Raw genomic sequence first — 19,545 nt, 5'->3', positions numbered from 1 at the left:
TGACTCGTATATCCTGCTAATTGTATCTCATCTCAACCAAATGTAATAATAATAAAATAAGCCTTTGTATTTCCACATTTACCGGGAGGGTGAAATATTTGTCAACAGCGTGTACAACTAAATGCAAAGCATAGCCTATGTGCAAATAAAAGCACAAGCTTATTGGAATATTAATTGAAAAGGCAATGAACAGAGTAGTATTGACAAACACATTGGCCAATGAAGAGTAAACGTTTGCCGAGGAGGGAGTGTTAGAAAATTGCCTGGGAAAAGATAAGAATTGTTCGACTCTGGACCTAAAGGCTACACACCAAACCACGACGTCTTTGGGACGGTCCTGCACAACCTTTTCTTCGCAGTGGGCAAAACTGGACGGAGTAAATGAGAACTGTAGTAACAACAAAGGCGACGTGGGCTCCAAGATGAAAGGATTTTCAATGCGAGGCAACAATTCTAACTGAAGAGAGGAAATCAATGTGGATGAAAATCCAAGGCAAAGAGCTATTTTAGATCACCGCATTGCTTTGACTCAGCGCACAATGAAATCGCACCCCCTCCCCAGCTGCTACCGTTCTCCGACGTTTGCCTATAATTAAAATTGTATTGTTTTCGTGGTATAGACCCACTGTTTAAACCTGAAAGCTATGGAAAGGTTACTGTGTTTCTAAGGAAAATCTACGCGCAAGCATGGTCCCCTCAAGAGCAGGTGGATTCAGCGAAGCGGATACACAGGGCACAGCACAAGGAGAGCGCACCACAATTTTCGGACTACACCTTCAAAGAATGACATTCATTATGTTATCTGCTGTTTGATTTCAGTTATGCTCTTTTTTGAATCGATATGTAGCCTATCAGAACTTCAGGATAGTCATCCAAGGGATGTGGTTTCTACGGAACAGACGGACGCACATTTGGAGGAGACTGTAGTCTACTGAAATATTTTTGTCAGGTCTTCAAAAGGGAGATTTGTTGGAATATAGACATTTTCACGGCAATTAGGACATCATCGTCTTTAAGGATGCCTGAAGCACTTGCGCCATCCCAAGCGCTCTATATAGGAATGGAAGTGGTTATTGCCGTGGCATCGGTTATAGGAAATGTGATGGTGGTTTGGGCGGTGAAAATTAATAAGTCGTTGAGAGATACGACGTTCTGTTTCATCGTTTCCCTGGCACTAGCGGATATTGCAGTGGGAGCACTCGTCATCCCCTTGGCCATAACAATTAGCATCGGACTTCAAACTCACTTTTATAGCTGCCTGCTCGTGGCGTGCACGGTTCTGGTCCTGACACAAAGTTCTATCCTTGCGCTTCTAGCCATTGCCATTGACCGCTATCTTAGGGTCAAGATTCCAACCAGGTAATCGGCTCAAACAGGTGATGCCTTAAATATATGTCCACTTTAAGGAGCAGCTGGTGGTAATGATGATAATGACTATTATAATAGGGATAACAGTGTTGTCTCGTGTGACAAGTTAGCTAAATTAATCTTGTTTCATGCCCCACCTTCTGCTAGCTGTCTCCTGTCACAGAGAGGATCTGACATGGCAGCATTAACATGATAGGTTACCGGAGCAAAGGCTATCGCACACAGCTGTAATTAGCTCCCATGTTCCCAGGATTGAAACAGTATAGACAGCCAATAATGTGTTGTGTAGTTTGGATGTTGCAAATCAATGTCTGTGACTATGAATGTCTTTTCAATTTGCTTGACCATTTGGTTGCGTGTGGTGGTAGTGGAGGCGAGGAAAGGGTTTGGGCAGTCATCGGATACATCGGGAAGTGAATGTTTTGGGGGGAATTTGGGCTGTTCTTGATTATAGCCCTTGTCCGTTGCACACCTTGCACCCCGCTCCCCCCCCCCCCCCCCCCCCCTAGCTGAGCCATGCGAGAGTGTGGAGACAAAAGGCTAGCAGCTGCTGAAACGTGGGAGAAGATAACCCTGCTCATAAAGAGGGCGTTTTTCATTTGTGTTGCCATTATTTCATTTTTATTTTTATATAGCTTTTATTATTTGTATAGTTTCATGTCAATGATTTGTCATTCGCACGCCAACAACTGTGCCACAGCAGCACAGAGTGGGGCACAAGTGCAGTGCTTCATCGTAGCTTGTGAGAAAGGAGGACTGGTTAGGCCTTGTTCTACGGATGTACAGTATCACTCCCTGGGGAACTTACAACAGACCATCCTAATGTTCTCAGCACCTCAAACTCTTCACTCTCTCATCCCCTGTGATCTCACTGCAGCTTGCTGATAGACTTGTGATCTCTCAGAGCCTGCTGGCCATAAAACACAATTTAACTATGAAAGATCCCACAGCCATGAAGCTGCACGGTCCACAACCAATAGACAGGACTGGGGACTTAGATACTGCAGTGTGTTCGCTGCAAAGAAGCTCTTCCTGTAGTAACTATCACCGCCCTGGAAATTAAAAAATGTAGCATATTTATGGTCCATGTCGCAGATTGGACAGTTTGATTGATTTGAGCTTGCAGGAAAATCATTTTGCATTCTAGATAACTGTTTGTTTTTTTGTTTTTTTGCAGCTACAAACGGTTGGTGACCCCCCGGCGGGCGGGGGTGGCGGTGGTAGTGTGCTGGACGGTGGCTTTCATTGTGGGTCTCACCCCCATGCTGGGCTGGAACAACCTGTGGCGGCTCCAGCAACAGAACGGCTCGCTGGACTCCGACCTTGTTATCACCTGCCAGTTTGAGAACGTCATCAGCATGGACTACATGGTCTACTTCAACTTCTTTGGCTGGGTGCTCCCTCCGTTGGTGGTCATGCTGCTCATCTACGCCGAGATCTTCTACATGATCCACAAGCAGCTCAACAAGAAAGTCAACAGCCACGCCGATCCCAACAAGTACTACGACAAGGAGCTGAAGCTGGCCAAGTCGCTAGCGCTCGTCCTCTTCCTGTTCGCCATCAGCTGGCTCCCCCTACACATCCTCAACTGCATCACGCTCTTCTGTCCGGCCTGCCACAAACCCATGTTCCTCCTCTACATTGCCATCCTGCTCACCCACGGCAACTCGGCTGTCAACCCCATCGTTTACGCCTTCCGTATCAAAAAGTTCCGCACAGCCTTCCTCAAGATCTGGAAGCAGTACGTTTGTTGCAAGGAAGGACCGATCATCGACACCCAGCCAAGTGAGAGGAAGGAGATACCAGATCCCCACACAGACCCACTGCAGCCTCCGCAGAAGGAGGTCATGAAACAGGATCCGGTCCAGAAACCCGCACTGCAGGCCCAGAATGGTGACCCGTCTCCAACAGGCAAAGAATCACTGCACATGCTGGAGCAGAAAAAGATCTAGGTGTAGGTCTAGTTCAGTGCTATCAATGGAGATAAATGGGAATCTTGCCCACGGATATCATCGACCTCATTTGAAATATTTTCAGTAAATGAGTTGTCAGTGACACGAAATGGCAAGCTGAGAGAGGCATGGCAGCTTGCAGTCTTAATCTCATGAGACTCTTAAATCATGAACTGAAGACATGTTAATGAGTTAATGTTGAAAAAGAGTACAAAGGATTTATGGTTAAAAGGGTAACAGAAACTTGCAATGTCTCTTTGATAAGAATACCATTAAATTCGTAACAAACAACATATATGAGCTTTAAACATTACGTGATTAGTTGATTCGTGGATTCAAAAAAAAAATATGACAAAATGTCTACAATAGAGTACAGATTATCAGATTATCAAGTTTTTGAAAATAAACGGTCAATTACTGTCGGATTAGGGTGTTATATTAATCAAAAGCTAAGGTTATTCTCTAAATTATGTTTTGTATGAATGGAACAGTGGCTGAATATGAATGTATTGTCAATAGGAAAACTCCAGTAACGTTTCAACTACTCTAATACCTCATGTCGTCTTCAGGGTCTTAAATTAAATGCAAAAGTGCGGAAGGCAGGCAGGCAGTGTGCCCCTGGGTCAACCGATAAGGACAGCGGATGTGTTCTTGCTGACACGGGGGTTTTCTAAATCCCTTTTGAATTCTTTATTTCGTACTGAGGGGGACTCGGTTACACAGCGCTACAACGCGCCAATCCATTACAGAGAGTTGGCAGAGGGTGAAATGTTCTACCGCAGGCCACTCATTTTATTTGTATGTATTTATATACAGTATATATATATATATAAAATACAGTTCCTGACCGCTCTCAGGGGCTGGGTATGTGCGTAAGTGGCCTAGCTGAACAATGAAAGGCACCTCTGGAAGGAAAGAGAAGATGCACTTTAGACGCATTTATACACCCTCTTTGTCAGCTGTTGATAAGAGTTGGATTTTTGATTCTGCTCAATCATGCTCCCCGTACATACTGTACATTGGAGAGTAATCTTGTTAAATGACGACAAAGTCAATCTGACTTCCAAGGCCATAATCAGTATAGTCAGTATAACCATCTAAGCCGTTTTCACACTGCACTAGTTTAGTTTACTGGCAGTGAAGTCTGTGAATGTAATATTGGTCTCTTGTAACCATTGTATATTACTTAACATGCCATGTCTGGGTCTGTGATATACCTAGACACCATATTTTGTGTAATATTGAGACTATTCTTACAAATCTTCTCTCTCTCCTGTTCTCTCTCTTTCTCTCACCACCAAAATGCCTCTGTGGTACAATGAAATTACTTTGACAAAAGAAAAACTTTGAACTAAATTTGCATTATCTGTAGATTTATGTGTCGGTTGAACATTTAAACTATTTGTAGCTGTTTCTTAGCCAACTGTGCTGTCACTGGTGGTGCTGAACTGTTACCTCTAATTTGTAAGTTACATTGGCGGGGCACCGATCAGCACATCCTCCAGAGAACTTTTTGCAGCTCCAGGTGTAAAGCATTATAAATCATCATGAGCAGGTAAACAAGCACATGTAATGTAAATAGAAGACACAAAATCAATTTAATGCTATAGTCGGTTCCTTCCAAAATGATAGAAAGTGCTAGTTTTACTGATGGCAACTAACATTCTTACTGAGCGTTTCTGTTAGCACAGAGAAGAGCAGCAGATGCATGTGGTTCTTTTGAGGATCCCACATCCTTGCAAAACCTTTTTATACTTTCAGATCATTCATTGTGTAAGATGTTGACGGTGATGGTGAAAGTCTAAGTCCCAATAATGTTGAAATTGTCATTACCACCTCAGACTTAAATGCAGCGAATGGCTGAGTTCCTCTGAATCAGGAGTATTTTCACTGCCTTCATGGCCTGTTTACCTATTCTTGGAGCCTCTGAAAGTAGAATTCTTGAAATTTGAGCACATTAAGTTATTCCTTTGACAATGTCAATCCTAGCGGTAAGTCGTCCACTGTTGTTTTTCTGTAAAAAAGACTTTGTGGGCTCATATTTCAGTTTTACTGTCTCTGAATCAATAACACAGGAAAGACACCAGACAGAGTCCTTTTACATGAATGAACACATTGTCATGCCATGGAGATCAATGGTTTGACTCAATAAAAGGAGTGTTTTACGTTTATAATATGTTCTGAATCGTTCTTTCCTGTTCTAATCGAATATCCGTTGCTTTCCGAGCAATGTCCCTGCGTTTTGAGAGACAGTATCTTGGACCCCCCTGACCTGTTGTTGAGAGTAGGAAGCTGCAAGCTACTTTGTGCTGTCTACCTGCTTATTAATACACATGTCCCAAAGAAAAGAACCTGTTTAATCCTACACACTGACTGAGCCCCTGTTCATTCTGCAGGAAATCTGAACCCTGTCACTAACTAGGGGGGGAGGGGGGGATGTAATAGGGCCCCAGGCCAGGATGACATTCACTGCCATGGAATGGTAACCGTGGGGTTTAGCATTCATCCATTTTACAAACACGAGTAATAACCAAGCCTGAGCATTAGTGTCCTTGTGTGCCCAACCTTTTGTCTTTCTGTGGATTTTAAATATGATTTTGATCAGTGTTTTCCCTGGTCTTATTTAAAGAAGATCCATCATACAGCTTTTTATCTCCCCAGAGGGTCATGTGCATAGCAGGACTGAGGGTTGAAACCATTGCATGATATTTATGTCCAGCCAAAGGCCTTTTCACATAAAAAATGGACGAGCAGTCGGATTCAACTTGGGTTCTGGTTGAGGAATCATGAATAAAGCAGAACGAGTTCTGCCCCAGGTGTTTCATCACCACAGGGACTCATCAGAAGATCCCCCCCACACACTGGCCACCAGTGGACCCTGAGAACTAGCTCTCACACAATGCTATCCTCACGCCTCACGCGTGACCAAGGTCTGAGGGTGAGTCAAAAGAATTCCTACACTTACATTAGGCTTCTGTTTAGTTTGTTTTGTTTGATGTGATTTGCATCCAGCTGAAAGTGCTCTGTGCAGATGGCCGGGTGTTATGAAGATTTGCATGGCAATTGTTCCTGCTAAACATGAGTGTTGTCCCAGAGATGGTGTACCATCTGTGTTTTCAACGCCTGGGCCTCCCAGCTGTGAGGCCTAGGTTAATGCTCTCTGCTTTGTCACTGCGCATTCCCAGCTGCTAAATGTCCAGGAAAGGTGTTTGTTGAAAACACATTATCCCCATGTGATGGCACACAAACCATCAGAATCTGAAAAAAAAACAGACAAGCTCTCGTGTTTACTAACATTTTACAGCCTGTTCCTTACAACTCTGAACTCACAATGAAGGTCTAACTGATATACGGCAGTGATGGATTTTTGTGATGCAGCCTAACTCAATAGTCATTTCGAGTCTAGTGTGGATTCCCTGTGAAATAAGAAATTAAGAATGTAATCAGGACAAGCAGCAGGCAAATCCAAACAAAAGAGCAGTTGGGTGCTGAAATAAAACTAACAATTTCCCCTTCAACAATCTATTATTCACCGAACACCGACTTCAAAACTCAGGGCAACATCAATATTTCATTGTCTTTTTTATCTTAACTAATCTTCCCCACTGAGACTGTTGAGAAAGCAATGTAGGCTATAATGTAGGGGCCCTGATTGGCTCAGCGGTCTCAGATCTTTTCCTGGTGGGTTGCGATGGAAATTACGATAGGTGGAAGGATTTCACAGTTTACTCCATAAATCTCTGATGAATATGTTGTGAAAAGACTGTATTTATTAGACGTCATGCCATGTGTTCCTTTACACTATAAAGGGTATGTCCCTAGATAATGTATGCTGGCTAAAATGCTCTTGTAGATATGGGCCATGAGTTAGGGGATGTATCCTTTGTTGTGGTTCTGCTCTGGTGCCAATGTCCACTGCATTATTATAGAATATTTAATTGTACAAAACAAAACTATGCTGGTCCCATTCTGGCTTTTAGTGGCAGAGTGACCCCAGCTGGTCATAAGATATATTGCATTCATACACACACGCACACACACACATAGCAGGGGCCTGTACTACGAATCAAGATTTGGCGTTAGCGAGGTAACTTCAGGTTCAACCCAGGGTTTTCTGTACTACAACGGAGGATCTCTTGTTACCGGGGTAGATCGCCATGGTAACACATGTTGAACGGCTAACCTGGTCGGGAGCAGGTTAAGTTGGAGATCAGAGATCAACCGGTATAAAAGCCCCGCCCACTAACTCATTCTTGAGGATAATGCCGTCACCGTTCATAGTAGATCCTGTGGAGCTTAGTTCGCGGATAGTGAGAGGTGCGCTCAGAAGAGTCAGAACATTTAGAGACCGACAAAACCCTTTCGCATTCCCTCATGAGTATCTTTATGAAAGATATAGATTCTCAGCAGAGGGAATTACGTATCTTTGCCAGCTTCTTGAGCTGTATGTTGCCAATGCGACACATCGAAGCCGTGCGCTCACAGTCCCACAGACTATATAGGCCTATACCGTTTTGTTATTTCGCTACCTACTTTTATAGTGTGGGTGATGAGAGAACCTGAGCAAGAACACGGTCTGCCACGCAATTTGCAAAGGATTTTCTTCAATGGCTGTTGCCACCATATTCTGATTAATGGAGTGATGAAAAAGAGATATCCAAAGCAAGGGCGTAGGTTTGGTCGCAGTTTTGGTAGGGACACTGCCTGCCTGCCCCCCCCCCCCTTTTTTTTCCTGAATGCATTTAAAAATAATGCCTTAACCCTTGTGTTATCTTAACAATGACTGATGGGTCATTCTGACCCATCAGTCATTGTGACCCACCGTCGTTTGCGACAACTTTACCGCATACAAAAACAAAGTGAATCTTTTTCTTTTAACCGTTGGGCTGTCTCAGACCCCCCACATTGCGAAGGTTAAAATAAAGTTATTTTTATTTGTTTTTGTATTGGGTAAAAAAATTGGGTATATGCAATGCATTTGTTTGTTCAGAAATTTTACTTTTTTTATGTAGCTTATTGGTTCAGGTTTTATGGAGCTGTACTAGGCCTACATTATCTGTACTGGACTTCTGAGCAATGAAATAATGTATTAATGAATTATATGATGCATACATTTGGGCATCCCAATTTATAGCACCTTTTTACTACCTACAAGTATATGTGTGAATGATAACATTCATGGATAACATTGTCTAAACATCCCTTAAAAAACAGCAATTTAATGCAATCTTTACCAAAATGGACAATTCATCTTCTCACCTGAACCCCTGATGTTGATTCATCACCAACCTGCTCTACATCTTTAGCTTCAGGGTGCTGTTTTTCCTGCACAGTAATTCATCAATTTAATACAGTTGCACTAATACAGACACTAACCATGCTTAGTTGACTGCTGACATGGTCGAGATTACAGAGATAGCCATATTTCTATCCAAGGGATCATATAGGCCTACTTATTACCAGTTAATATCACTTTTGAGTTGCTAGCCTGCTGGTACTAGGCTAAACTAGCACGGTCCCATTATGTGGAGCAGCTTTATCCTTCTGGCTTCAACAAGACCAGCTGCTGCTGACACACTTGTCGAAAGATTGCAGACACTAGGGAAAGATTTAATACAAGCAAAAGTTACATGCTCTACTACACTAACAACTTTCAAAACATGTTTCCATTGTAGAATGGGTGGCGATGTAAGGCTAGCAGTTAACAACGACCTTCTTGATAGTTAGCTAGTTACTTACTCTCTGGGTGGGGAAAAACTTCTTATATCGCTCTTTTTTTGGGTGGCATTTTGATTTTCCTTTCTACAAAGCACAAAAGGGTCAAAAATATCAATGCTGACACCAAACGAAATACTAATATGAGGCTTTATTATTTCCTGGCGTATTTAATAGCTTACCGTAGTGATGTGTCGTTCGTGAACGATTCGTTCATTTTGAACAAATCCTTACAAGGACTCGGGAGTAACGAGTCCTCTCAAAGACTGATTTGTTCATTTTCTCGTGGCCGCGCATCGGGACTGTTGCATAGGCTCGTCCAAGTAAACAGAAATGATTCGTTCATTTCCCGACTCGGTCTTCAGGTACGAGTCTTTGGATCATTTTTCACGTGACCTGCATAGGCTCTGTAGTGGTAGCTAGAGGAAACGAACGATTCGTTCATTTCCCGACTCGGTCTTTCTACGAGTCTTTGGTAGTGATGGGTCGTTCGCGAACGATCCGGCTCTAAGAGCCGGCTCTTGAGAGAGTAGTGAGAGAGTAGTCAAAACTCGGAGGAGAGCCATGACAAATCAATGCATTTTTAAAGATATGTGTTTACGGTCGAGTATGATTTCATTTCATAATTTAATTCAAATTGTTTTCACACCTATCATAGTCAAATTCATAGTTAAAACATGTATTTTTTAAAGAGCCGTTCGGGATCCAAAAGAGCCGGCTCTTTTTAGTGAGCTGAGCCATACGAGCCGGCTCATGAAAAAGAGCCGGAATGCCCATCACTAGTCTTTGGATCATTTTTCACGTGACCTGCATAGGCTCTGTAGTGGTAGCCAGAGCCATAGAAAAAGAGAGTTGCGACACTTCCATAGACTCCCATCGTTATCGAGGAATGCGGAAGTAAAGCGTGTCACATGCGACCTGTAGTTCCAAACATTGCATTTTCCACCGTTCAACCCCATTCATTTTCAGTGTCTCCGAAGCAAGTTAGCTGGTAAATTGATGAAAATCCTTCATTTCTTCATATTTTTACCACCACATATCAATTGTTATTAGTAGTATTTCATATAGCTAGCTTTAGATAAAGTTTATCGTAAGATTATAGCTTGTTTGATTCTAAACGCAGTTAGAGCTAGACTGTAGGTCTAGCTAGTATCTAACATAAGCAACACTTTTACTGAAGCTAGCTAGAGAGCACGTGTATCATAACCAGAAGTCAGTTGGCTTATAGTCTGTCAAATTAGTTCTAATTAGTGGTGTTCGTTGGCATACTAAGTAAGTCTTCTATATATACCTCTTATTAGCCTAGTTAGTAGAGCTAGCAACAATGAATTGCAGATTAAGGGGTCTGAAGCAAGTTGGTAAATTCACGAAAATCCTGCATTTTTTCATATTTCGACCACCACATATCAATTGTTATTAGTAGTATTTTATATAGCCAGCTTTAGTTAAAGTTTATCGTAAGCTTGTTAGATTCTAAATGCAGTTGGAGCTAGACTGTAGGTCTACGTAAGCAACACTTTTACTCTAGCTAGCTGTAGGCCTACATGTATCATAGCCAGAAGATCACCACAAACAAAAGGAGTGGAAGAACACTGGACATATTGTACAATAAAATGTTTTATTGAATGCAGTTGGTTGCCTTGTTTATTCTGTTCTATTTACCAAACTCCTTTCTTGTCTTAAATTGAGCAGTTGCTGGTGATAATGGTTAGATTCAACTTGCATCAAGTACTACAAATATAAGTGTTGTTAATGTGGTAAATTGTAAGTGGGCTGATGAATAAAAAAACTTTTAACAAGTCCCGTTTACTTCAACAGTCGAAGGTTAAACGTTAAGTGGAACAATATAGTCCTCATAAGGCTACTGTTTGGTATGTACAGTATGGTACAGTACAGTTGGTACAGTATGGTAACTAGCATAGCCATTTCTAGCTCTGCTTCACAATATTGCGTTATGTATTATAAGTTCATGTAATACATACATGTTAATAAATTATCAGACATACATGATACAACACACCAGTACCCAATTGACATTATGTGTTAATATACCGAAAATGTCCGTGAATCGAGATGGTGCTGCTGTCTGTCCCCCCGAAAACCATTCAAACAGGTTGACAGCAGTGGGGGTTTTGTTGAACTACAGCGAGCTACCGGAACCACGTGACAAAAAAGCTCTAGCTTTTTTCCTGTGTTTCACTAGCAGTGAGTGTTCACAATGTTGTATTTCACTCCATTCTACACCAAACACGTCAGGGAGGACTACCTTTTGTAGATACGAGTCTGCTGAAGATAGCTAGAATATCGGATTTCTTTAACCGAGCCTGTTTCATTCATCATTTGCCTGAGAAAGCGACTTCCGTTGGCCAGCTTCATTGAAAACCATTCAAACCGGTTGACAGCAGTGGGGTTTTTTGGAACTACAGCGAGCTACATGGACCACATGATCACGTGTCGGCGAGATCAAAGCGTGTCGCAACTCTCTTTTTCTATGGCTCTGGTGGTAGCTAGAGGAAACAAACGATTCGTTCATTTCCCGACTCGGTCTTTCTACGAGTCTTTGGATCATTTTTAACGTGACCTGCATAGGCTCTGTACTGGTAGCTAGAGGAAACGAACGATTCGTTCATTTCCCGAATCGGTCTTTCTACGAGTCTTTGGATCCTTTTTTCACGTGACCCACATAGTATTTTTTAGTAGAGGAAACAGTGTCCTCATTCCCTTTCGCGTGGCCGCTGTTTTAGTAAGACGTGAATGATATTCGCTCAAGTCATCATACTGACTGGTTTTGTTATTTTCACTTAACATTTAGACTTACAGTTTAGTGCAGTGTAATTGTTTGCCGTGATAATTAAATGCTAGTGTGATAATAAATGACCAAATCATACAAACTGTCATGATACATTATTTTAATGCAGGAATTTATTTTAAAATAGTATCTGCTAGTGCACATGTCATGCACTAGCCTACATGAGAATATGATACGTGTTTGCAGTGGACGGATTGCCCCCCCCCCCCCCCCCCCCCCCGTTGAAATGAACGAATGACTCGAAAAAAGATTATTTCATTTTACTGAACGAGATTCAAAGAACAGAATCAGTAAAATGATCCGAACTACCCATCAATAGCTTACCGTGTCAGACTACTGCCCTCTTTCTGCAAGTCAATTAAATGACATCATCTTGTCTTGCAGGCTCGAGGCGCGTTGGTTAACTTGGAAATGTATTTTTCACTTTTCTGGGTGACGAACATAGTATAGATAATAATACGAATGAGTTTTGCAAATATATTGTGCAGAATATTTTTGTCGAAAATTAACAAAATATTGTTGGGGACAATTGTGTTTTTGCCAAACGTGGTCGTGACTAGTCCCTATCAACCCTATGCAAACCTACGCCCTTGAGTCTAAAGTGCCCTTTGTAAAAACGTTGGACTCTAATATGTTGACAAAATGAAACAAGGATTTTCATTCTTTCTTCATGCAATGTTCTGATTTCCGTTCTGGAAATGTATGCACATTATATCATATTTTACAACTTAATGCATCATTTGCTCATTTAAGCATACATTTACAGGAAACTAGTAATGAAAACAATATTTGACCTAATATTAGTTATCAACTGGGGAGGTTTCATGTTGATATGTTATCCCTATTCACTGGGGTGTCTCCCCTTAACCCATTCTGTTGTCCTTGGGTTGCTTTGTGCCTTTTTCTAATCATCTCCATATCAGAAATGTGTGTTTCTTTCAACCAAAACATTTCAAACCAAAAAGAACAATGTGTATGGTACCATACAATGCTCTCCACAAGTTAAATAAATGATCATCACTACTTACATTGAATTTGGATGTTTCATTCACTTTTATAGCATTTTTTCAAAAAGAATAAATAGGACATTGAATGAAAGAAATTGTGAAAAACCCCACAAAAGACTTAAAATGCACAACAAAAAGGTATAAAAAGACCGAAACGTAGAAAAAAGTTTAACAAATACATCCTTATGTGTTCTTCCTTCCCTAGGAACACAGAAAAGCCAGCCTTGTTTTTTTAATTAAAAGCCTCTTATACTCTATATCGAGCCTCTTATACTCTATATCGAGCTCCAGGGTTCTTTTAGGGCCCTCACATTGTCTGCTCCAACCTGAAACAAATAAAGAACATTGTCCCTTTGCAAGGCACACTTGGAGAAAGTTGAAGGTGTCCATTTGACTACTGTGTTTCAATGTTCATTGCTTATAATTTGTGTCTTTGTCTTGGCCTTAAAGTGGAGGCCCTAGGCTCAGGGGGAGGAAGACGTTCCTCTTCCTGCTGAGTTTAACACCATAGCAATTTAATCAATTGAGTCATATTTGAAATGAGCACTGTAAGGACTTGTGTCTCATGTTCAGACCACCACCACTAGCAAGTCATTACAGACACTTCAATCACAGCCACACACACACTCTCACCATCTGTGTTGCAAGTGGTAAATAAAACTCAAAATGCTCTCTGAGCTGGCAGACACAGTTTCCTGATCATCTAGGTCCTAGATGATCAATATTTGATCAATATTCAGCAACCACATATGGCATACATACTGGCGTATGACTATTAGTTTCACTGTTACCTCTGTATGGCACAGTGGGACAACAGTTGGTGGTGGCAGCAACACCACTGTATTTCCTGTCACTGCAGAGAACAGTAATACATTTCACTCCTACAATATCCATAAATAATTGTTGAATGAACATGGTCACATAGATTACTTGAAACATACATATGCTTGGGTTTCCGAGCTGCTGCCACCAGGGTCTGAAGAAATGCCCCCTTCCACTCCTTCCATCATGGGGCGACCCTGATAGCTGGAGAGGGCCAGCTCCTCAGCAGCAGTGAAGTCCTGTGGAGAAGGGCCCCCCCAATTTTATTTGCCTTATTTTTCTTCCTGTTGGCTGCAAGCAATGTCATTGTTCTATAGGCCCTTTGTAGCTATACCAATATCCTACAAAAGTGACTGACTCAGGCAATTCAGCCTTGTACTTGTTGGCCTTAAAATGTGCAAGTATTGCCTACTGCTACTTACCGTTTTGAATTATGGTTTTATATTTATTTTTTATTTGCTCCCACGATCGTTTGCCACTGCCAGGGTTGCAACTAAAATAATACAGCAACAAAAGTTTAACGTTATGGAATGCACACGTGTAATTATGGTCACAAGACCATAATTGTGCCTGGGGCACAAGATATCAATAAGTCTTGTAGCTTACGCATTTACAGCGTCTGCTATTTTCTGCCAGCTTGGCAGCAGCGACTTTGTTGATTTTTGTCTGTATTATATGTCTGTATTCCTGATATGTTTGTATTACAATATTTCACGCAGGAGGAGTAGACAAAGTTTGGAAGATTATTGTCGGCTCCTCCTGCGTGAAATATGCGCCTTTTGTTTTGTCCATGTTTGCGATTGGACATACGGTGCAAACACCGCCCCTTTATGTGAACGCGCACGTCTCTAGATTGGAAAGATCTGGGTTGAGTTAGAGAGTTGATAACCGCCGTCGTGATACCACTTATCGTGATTGCGATTGGGGCCTGTACTACGAATCGCTCGATATAGAGTATAAGAGGCTCGATATAGAGTATAAGAGGCTTTTAATAAAAATAAAAACAAGGCTGGCTTTTCTGTGTTCCTAGGGAAGGGAGAACACATAAGGATGTATTTGTTAAACCTTTTTCGACGTTTTGGTCTTTTTATACCTTTTTGTGGCTTTTTTGTTGTGCATTTTGAGTCTTTTGTGGGGGTTTTCACCATTTCTTTCTTTCAATGTCCTATTTATTCTTTTTGAAAAAATGCTATAAAAGTGAATGAAACATCCAAGTTCAATGAAAGTAGTGAAATTATCATTTATTTCACTTGTGAAGAGCATTGTATGGTACCATACACATTGTTCTTTTTGATTTGAAATGTTTTGGTTGAAAGAAACACACATTTCTGATATGGAAATGATTAGAAAAAGGCACAAAACAACCCAAGGACAACAGAATGGGTTAAGGGGAGATACCCCAGTGAATAGGGATAACATATCAACATGAATCCTCCCCAGTTGATAACTAATATTAGGTCAAATATTGTTTTCATTACTAGTTTCCTGTAAATGTATGTTTAAATGAGCAAATGATGCATTAAGTTGTAAAATATGATATAATGTGCATACATTTCCAGAACGGAAATCAGAACATTGCATGAAGACAGAATGAAAATCCTTGTTTCATTTTGTCAACATATTAGAGTCCAAAGTTTTTACAAAGGGCACTTTGGATATCTCGTTTTCATCACTCCATTAATCAGAATATGGTGGCAACAGCCATTGAAGAACATCATTTGCAAATTGCGCGACAGACCGTGTTCTTACTCAGGTTCTCCGCATCACCCACACTATAAAAGTAGGTAGCGAAATAACGAAACGGTATATATAGTCTGTGGGACTGTGAGCGCACGGCTTCTATGTGTCGCATTGGCAACATACGGCTCAAGAAGCTGGCAAAGATACGTAATTCCCTCTGCTGAGAATCTATATCTTTCATAAAGATACTCATGAGGGAATGCGAAAGGGTTTTGTCGGTCTCTAAATGTTCTGGCTCTTCTGAGCGCACCTCTCACTATCCGCGCACCAAGCTCCACAGGATCTTCTATGAACGGTGACGGCATTATCCTCAAGAATGAGTTTGTGGGCGGGGCTTTTATACCGGTTGATCTCTGATCTCCAACTTAACCTGCTCCCGACCAGGTTAGCCGTTCAGCATGTGTTACCATGGCGATCTACCCCGGTAACAAGTGATCCTCCGTCGTAGTACAGAAAACCCTGGGTTGAACCTGAAGTTACCTCGCTAACGCCAAATCTTGATTCGTAGTACAGGCCCCATGTCTCTGTGGTTTACTGGCTCACTGATAGAGGACATAAGGGTCACAGCTATTTTCTCAAAGAAGATTGTCCCACTAGTCCTGCAGGCCATAGTAACTTCTGATACCCCCTTGAGGCCCCAAGGCAGAGACCAAGGTCAATTCACTTGGTTGAGTTTAGACCAATGAGTCTAAACTTTTACACACTGAAACCAGCCTATATCTCGTAGATAAATTACACAAACACATCCCAGGATTGGAAAGCCTAATGTTTTAGTTTGGGATGTTTTGACCTAAGACTGAAACCATGATGGACATCCGACACCGTCCTAGTCAGCCTTGATTGCACACCAAGGGTATCTATTATGGCTGTCATGTTTGGAAGTGGTTGCACGCCTACTTATTGTCACGCTAGTCTGGATAGAGACAGTTTGTACCATACCTTCAAATGGAATGCTCAAGCTTTAGAATTGTGGTGGAGATTTGTGTGTCCAGAATTTACAGACTGTTTCTCCAATTCCCACTCCTTGTCAACAACATTTTATAATGTGTATAATCTGTACCAGCATGATATTTGTGTGGATGAGGGGATAAGAATTGTAAGGTCTAGCCTGAATGACAAGGGGCCATCTCCAGGTGAACTGCCTTCGACAGTAATTAGACCCGCTGAATAAGTTGTGTAACACTCCAATTAAATTATGTATCCTTGGGTCTTCAGGGACTGTGGATTGAGTCCTTCTTCCAGAGCGCACGGTCAAGCCCCTTTCAGAAATATTAATCTATCAAGCATTGCACAATCAGTTGGTGAACAAGTTAAGAAAGCTTTATTGCTTGCGGCCGCAAGGAGACAAAAGATCACACACATTTGTGCTAGAAAGTTTGTCTAGCTCCCCAGTCTTCAGGTAAGACTATTTATTGGTGAGAAGTCCCCTCCCCTGCATATCAGCTGTCAATATGATCGATCCCAGAGACAGAGTGCGCGTGCACTTGGAAACTTACAAAGTTCTCTGACCCTAGGCTTGACCACATGATTCACTCAACACAGATAAGATTAACACATTTATTGCCCCTCTAGTATGCCTAGGTCAGTGTGTTTACGTCAGCCTAGTGTCATCTATAGGTCATGTGGGGAGAGGGCTCTCTACTGACAAGGAATGTATCAGTATTTTTCCGTATAACATGTTACATTATTAATTTCCCCGACAGCCCCTGTGGAGCAGACATTGCAATGCTACGTAAAGAGAAAAGATAATTGTCCGCCTCAACAAGTTTACGGCTGAGCCAGTAAAGTGTTGCATCTGACTCATTTCCCGGCCATTATCAGCCGTGTGTCTTGAGGAAATTCCCCACCTATCTTTTCCCCCTCTTCTCAAACTCTGCCGGTTCCTTAGCCTTTTTCTGACTAGATCATGATTCAGGACAGCCATCAGGGAGGCCTCTGAAAAAATATGATGTTTGGTGTTTATGGTTGAGGCCAGATCTGTTCCTGAGGGGACTTTAAAAAACAACTCTTTAAAAAGTTATGAAGGCGTCGTCCCGTATAGAGTTGAAAAAAAGTTAAATAAGCCGTAAGGATATTTGGGGCACTTAGAGCCCTTAGCGTGGTCCCTCTGTCAGTGCCTGTGGTGGTTGCTCGGGTGGGTGTTGGAGGATGGCACACCCATACAGACCAGTGTTCTCAGCCTGTAAGTCATTAGACTTTAACTGTGGTGGTGAGAGATGGCTGTCCATAAATGTACCACAGGACCAAGGCCCGGCCCAGCCCCAGCACAGGCAGCCAAGGTCCCTGCAGACAGAGCTTCAACCCTCGTTCATGGCCCTCACTCAAAAACAACGCCTGCTTTACAGGGACATTTTTGAAGCTGCTGGACATTTGTATCTGAAAGTGAGGAGTTGAATTGTGTACATATAGCCTGATGTGCCTGAGATACATTGTGATTACATCGCTGCACTGTGTACATCCTTACTCTAAGCCCCAACTGTCTCCTCAAATTACAATGCACAATGATTCCAGCACACAACTATTTGTTAAATTGCACTATAAACACCTTGTTTGTGCTGTGTGGTTATGGTTGGACTCGTCATTTGACTTTACTCACCACCTTGAAATGTCATTTTTGTTTTTAGTATACTTAAATAGCCGTCCATTTTGCTCCACACATTTGCAAATGAACAATACATAATTTTTCAAGCTCTCAACAAAACCTCAAGGTATGGGATGGGTCCATTTGAGAGTCCACAGTGTAGGGAGTGTGTGAGCGAGAGACTGGAATGAAGGTGTGTTGAAGATGTAAAAAGTCAGATTCCACAATTGCCAAGTGAAGTACAAAAGAGTGAGCAAACTGTCCAACTGGCAGACAGGTGCAATCAATTAGACGGCCTCCTTGCCCTACCACAACTGACCTGCAATGAGAGTACAACCTGTCAGAGACTAGGAGGAGGATGTCAGATAAACTGGGCTGAGAACTTTCTCAGAATTCATAAATTTGTCATTCCTCAACCCCTCGTGTGGATTCCCCGTTTGTCTGTGGCTGGCTTGGCTTGTGTTCTAACTGGTGATGCCCAGGAAGGTTACTCGGCCCTTAACCACATTGACAGCGGGGACTGTGTTAAAGTTAAAACTGCCATGCTGAAGGCTTACAAATTGGTCCCTAAAGCTTGCGAAGAGTGATTTCTGAAAAGGAAATCTGGCTCAGGAAGTGTTTTCTGGAGAGCTTAAAATGCAATCAAATTGCTGGTGCACCATGTGAACTGATGAGACAATCTAGCCAATGTGCAACATGATAGAGCTCAAGCAGTTTAAGAACTCAGTCTCTGATAGTCTTGCTGTCTATATCACAGAGCATGAGGTGCTGTCAGCATACAGGCCGCAGGGTTGACTGACAAGTTCGTCTTGACACTTAGGAATGTCAGGGAGCCTGGGGGCGGGACCCAGGTCCACAGATGACCCTCCTTTGTTTCGGTCACTGAAGTCTCCTGTTGTAGGGAGTAGGTCCTCCTCTCCTTAGTTCGACCGTGGGAACGAAAGTCGGTCTCAGTCTTTTTCAGGGTTTTTTGCCATTTGTCACAAAGGCATATGTTTTGCTTGAGTGAAGGGATGAGAAAAGGCTAGTAAAAATCCTACAAGATACCTCTGAGTCTGATTTTTTAAAGACAGTTTAGCCATTTTCCTTTCTGACTGACACTAAATAGTGTGCTCATCCATGGCGTGGGATTAAACACATTGTCTGTTCCGTTGCATGGGCTTTAGCTCATGTCGGAATTGGTAAACAGTAAAGTTGTGCTTGGAGTGCGTCCATCGTTGTCTGTGAGTGGTGTCAATTTTAGGAAACAACCCAGCTGGCAGGCATGTCTGGTGTCACGTGTGTCTACCTGTGGTGGTTTCATCTGTTCTTTCACTCCCAGGGAATCCCAATGAGGGGGTAAAGGAATTCCCGGATGTGTTTTATGCAACGTTTTGAATTGAAACTGAGTATGGTAATAGTGTGCCTCGAATGGGGGTCCGGTACCCCGTACTCCCGGAGCACCTCCCACATGAGCCCCCGAGGGACACGGTCGAACGCCTTTTCCAAATCCACAAAACATGACATGTTCTGGCATGACAAAACATGGCTGGTCCACAGTTCCACGGCCAG

The 19,545-nt window shown here is 42.2% G+C and overlaps 1 protein-coding gene across 1 annotated transcript; it reads left to right on the top strand.

Moving 5' to 3' along the window:
* Nucleotides 1-240: 240 nt before the first annotated feature.
* LOC134018375 (adenosine receptor A1-like) lies at nt 241-4,247 on the top strand. Its single transcript, XM_062458291.1, has 2 exons — nt 241-1,359; nt 2,546-4,247. The coding sequence occupies exons 1-2, from the start codon at nt 1,019-1,021 to the stop codon at nt 3,318-3,320; spliced, it is 1,116 nt and encodes a 371-aa protein (XP_062314275.1). The 5' UTR covers nt 241-1,018; the 3' UTR covers nt 3,321-4,247.
* Nucleotides 4,248-19,545: the final 15,298 nt, after the last annotated feature.

This window comes from Osmerus eperlanus, chromosome 4, assembly GCF_963692335.1.
Source record: "Osmerus eperlanus chromosome 4, fOsmEpe2.1, whole genome shotgun sequence".
Lineage (NCBI taxonomy): Eukaryota > Metazoa > Chordata > Actinopteri > Osmeriformes > Osmeridae > Osmerus > Osmerus eperlanus.
Note: the sequence above shows the minus strand (reverse complement) of the source record. Positions and strands in the feature narration are given on the sequence as shown.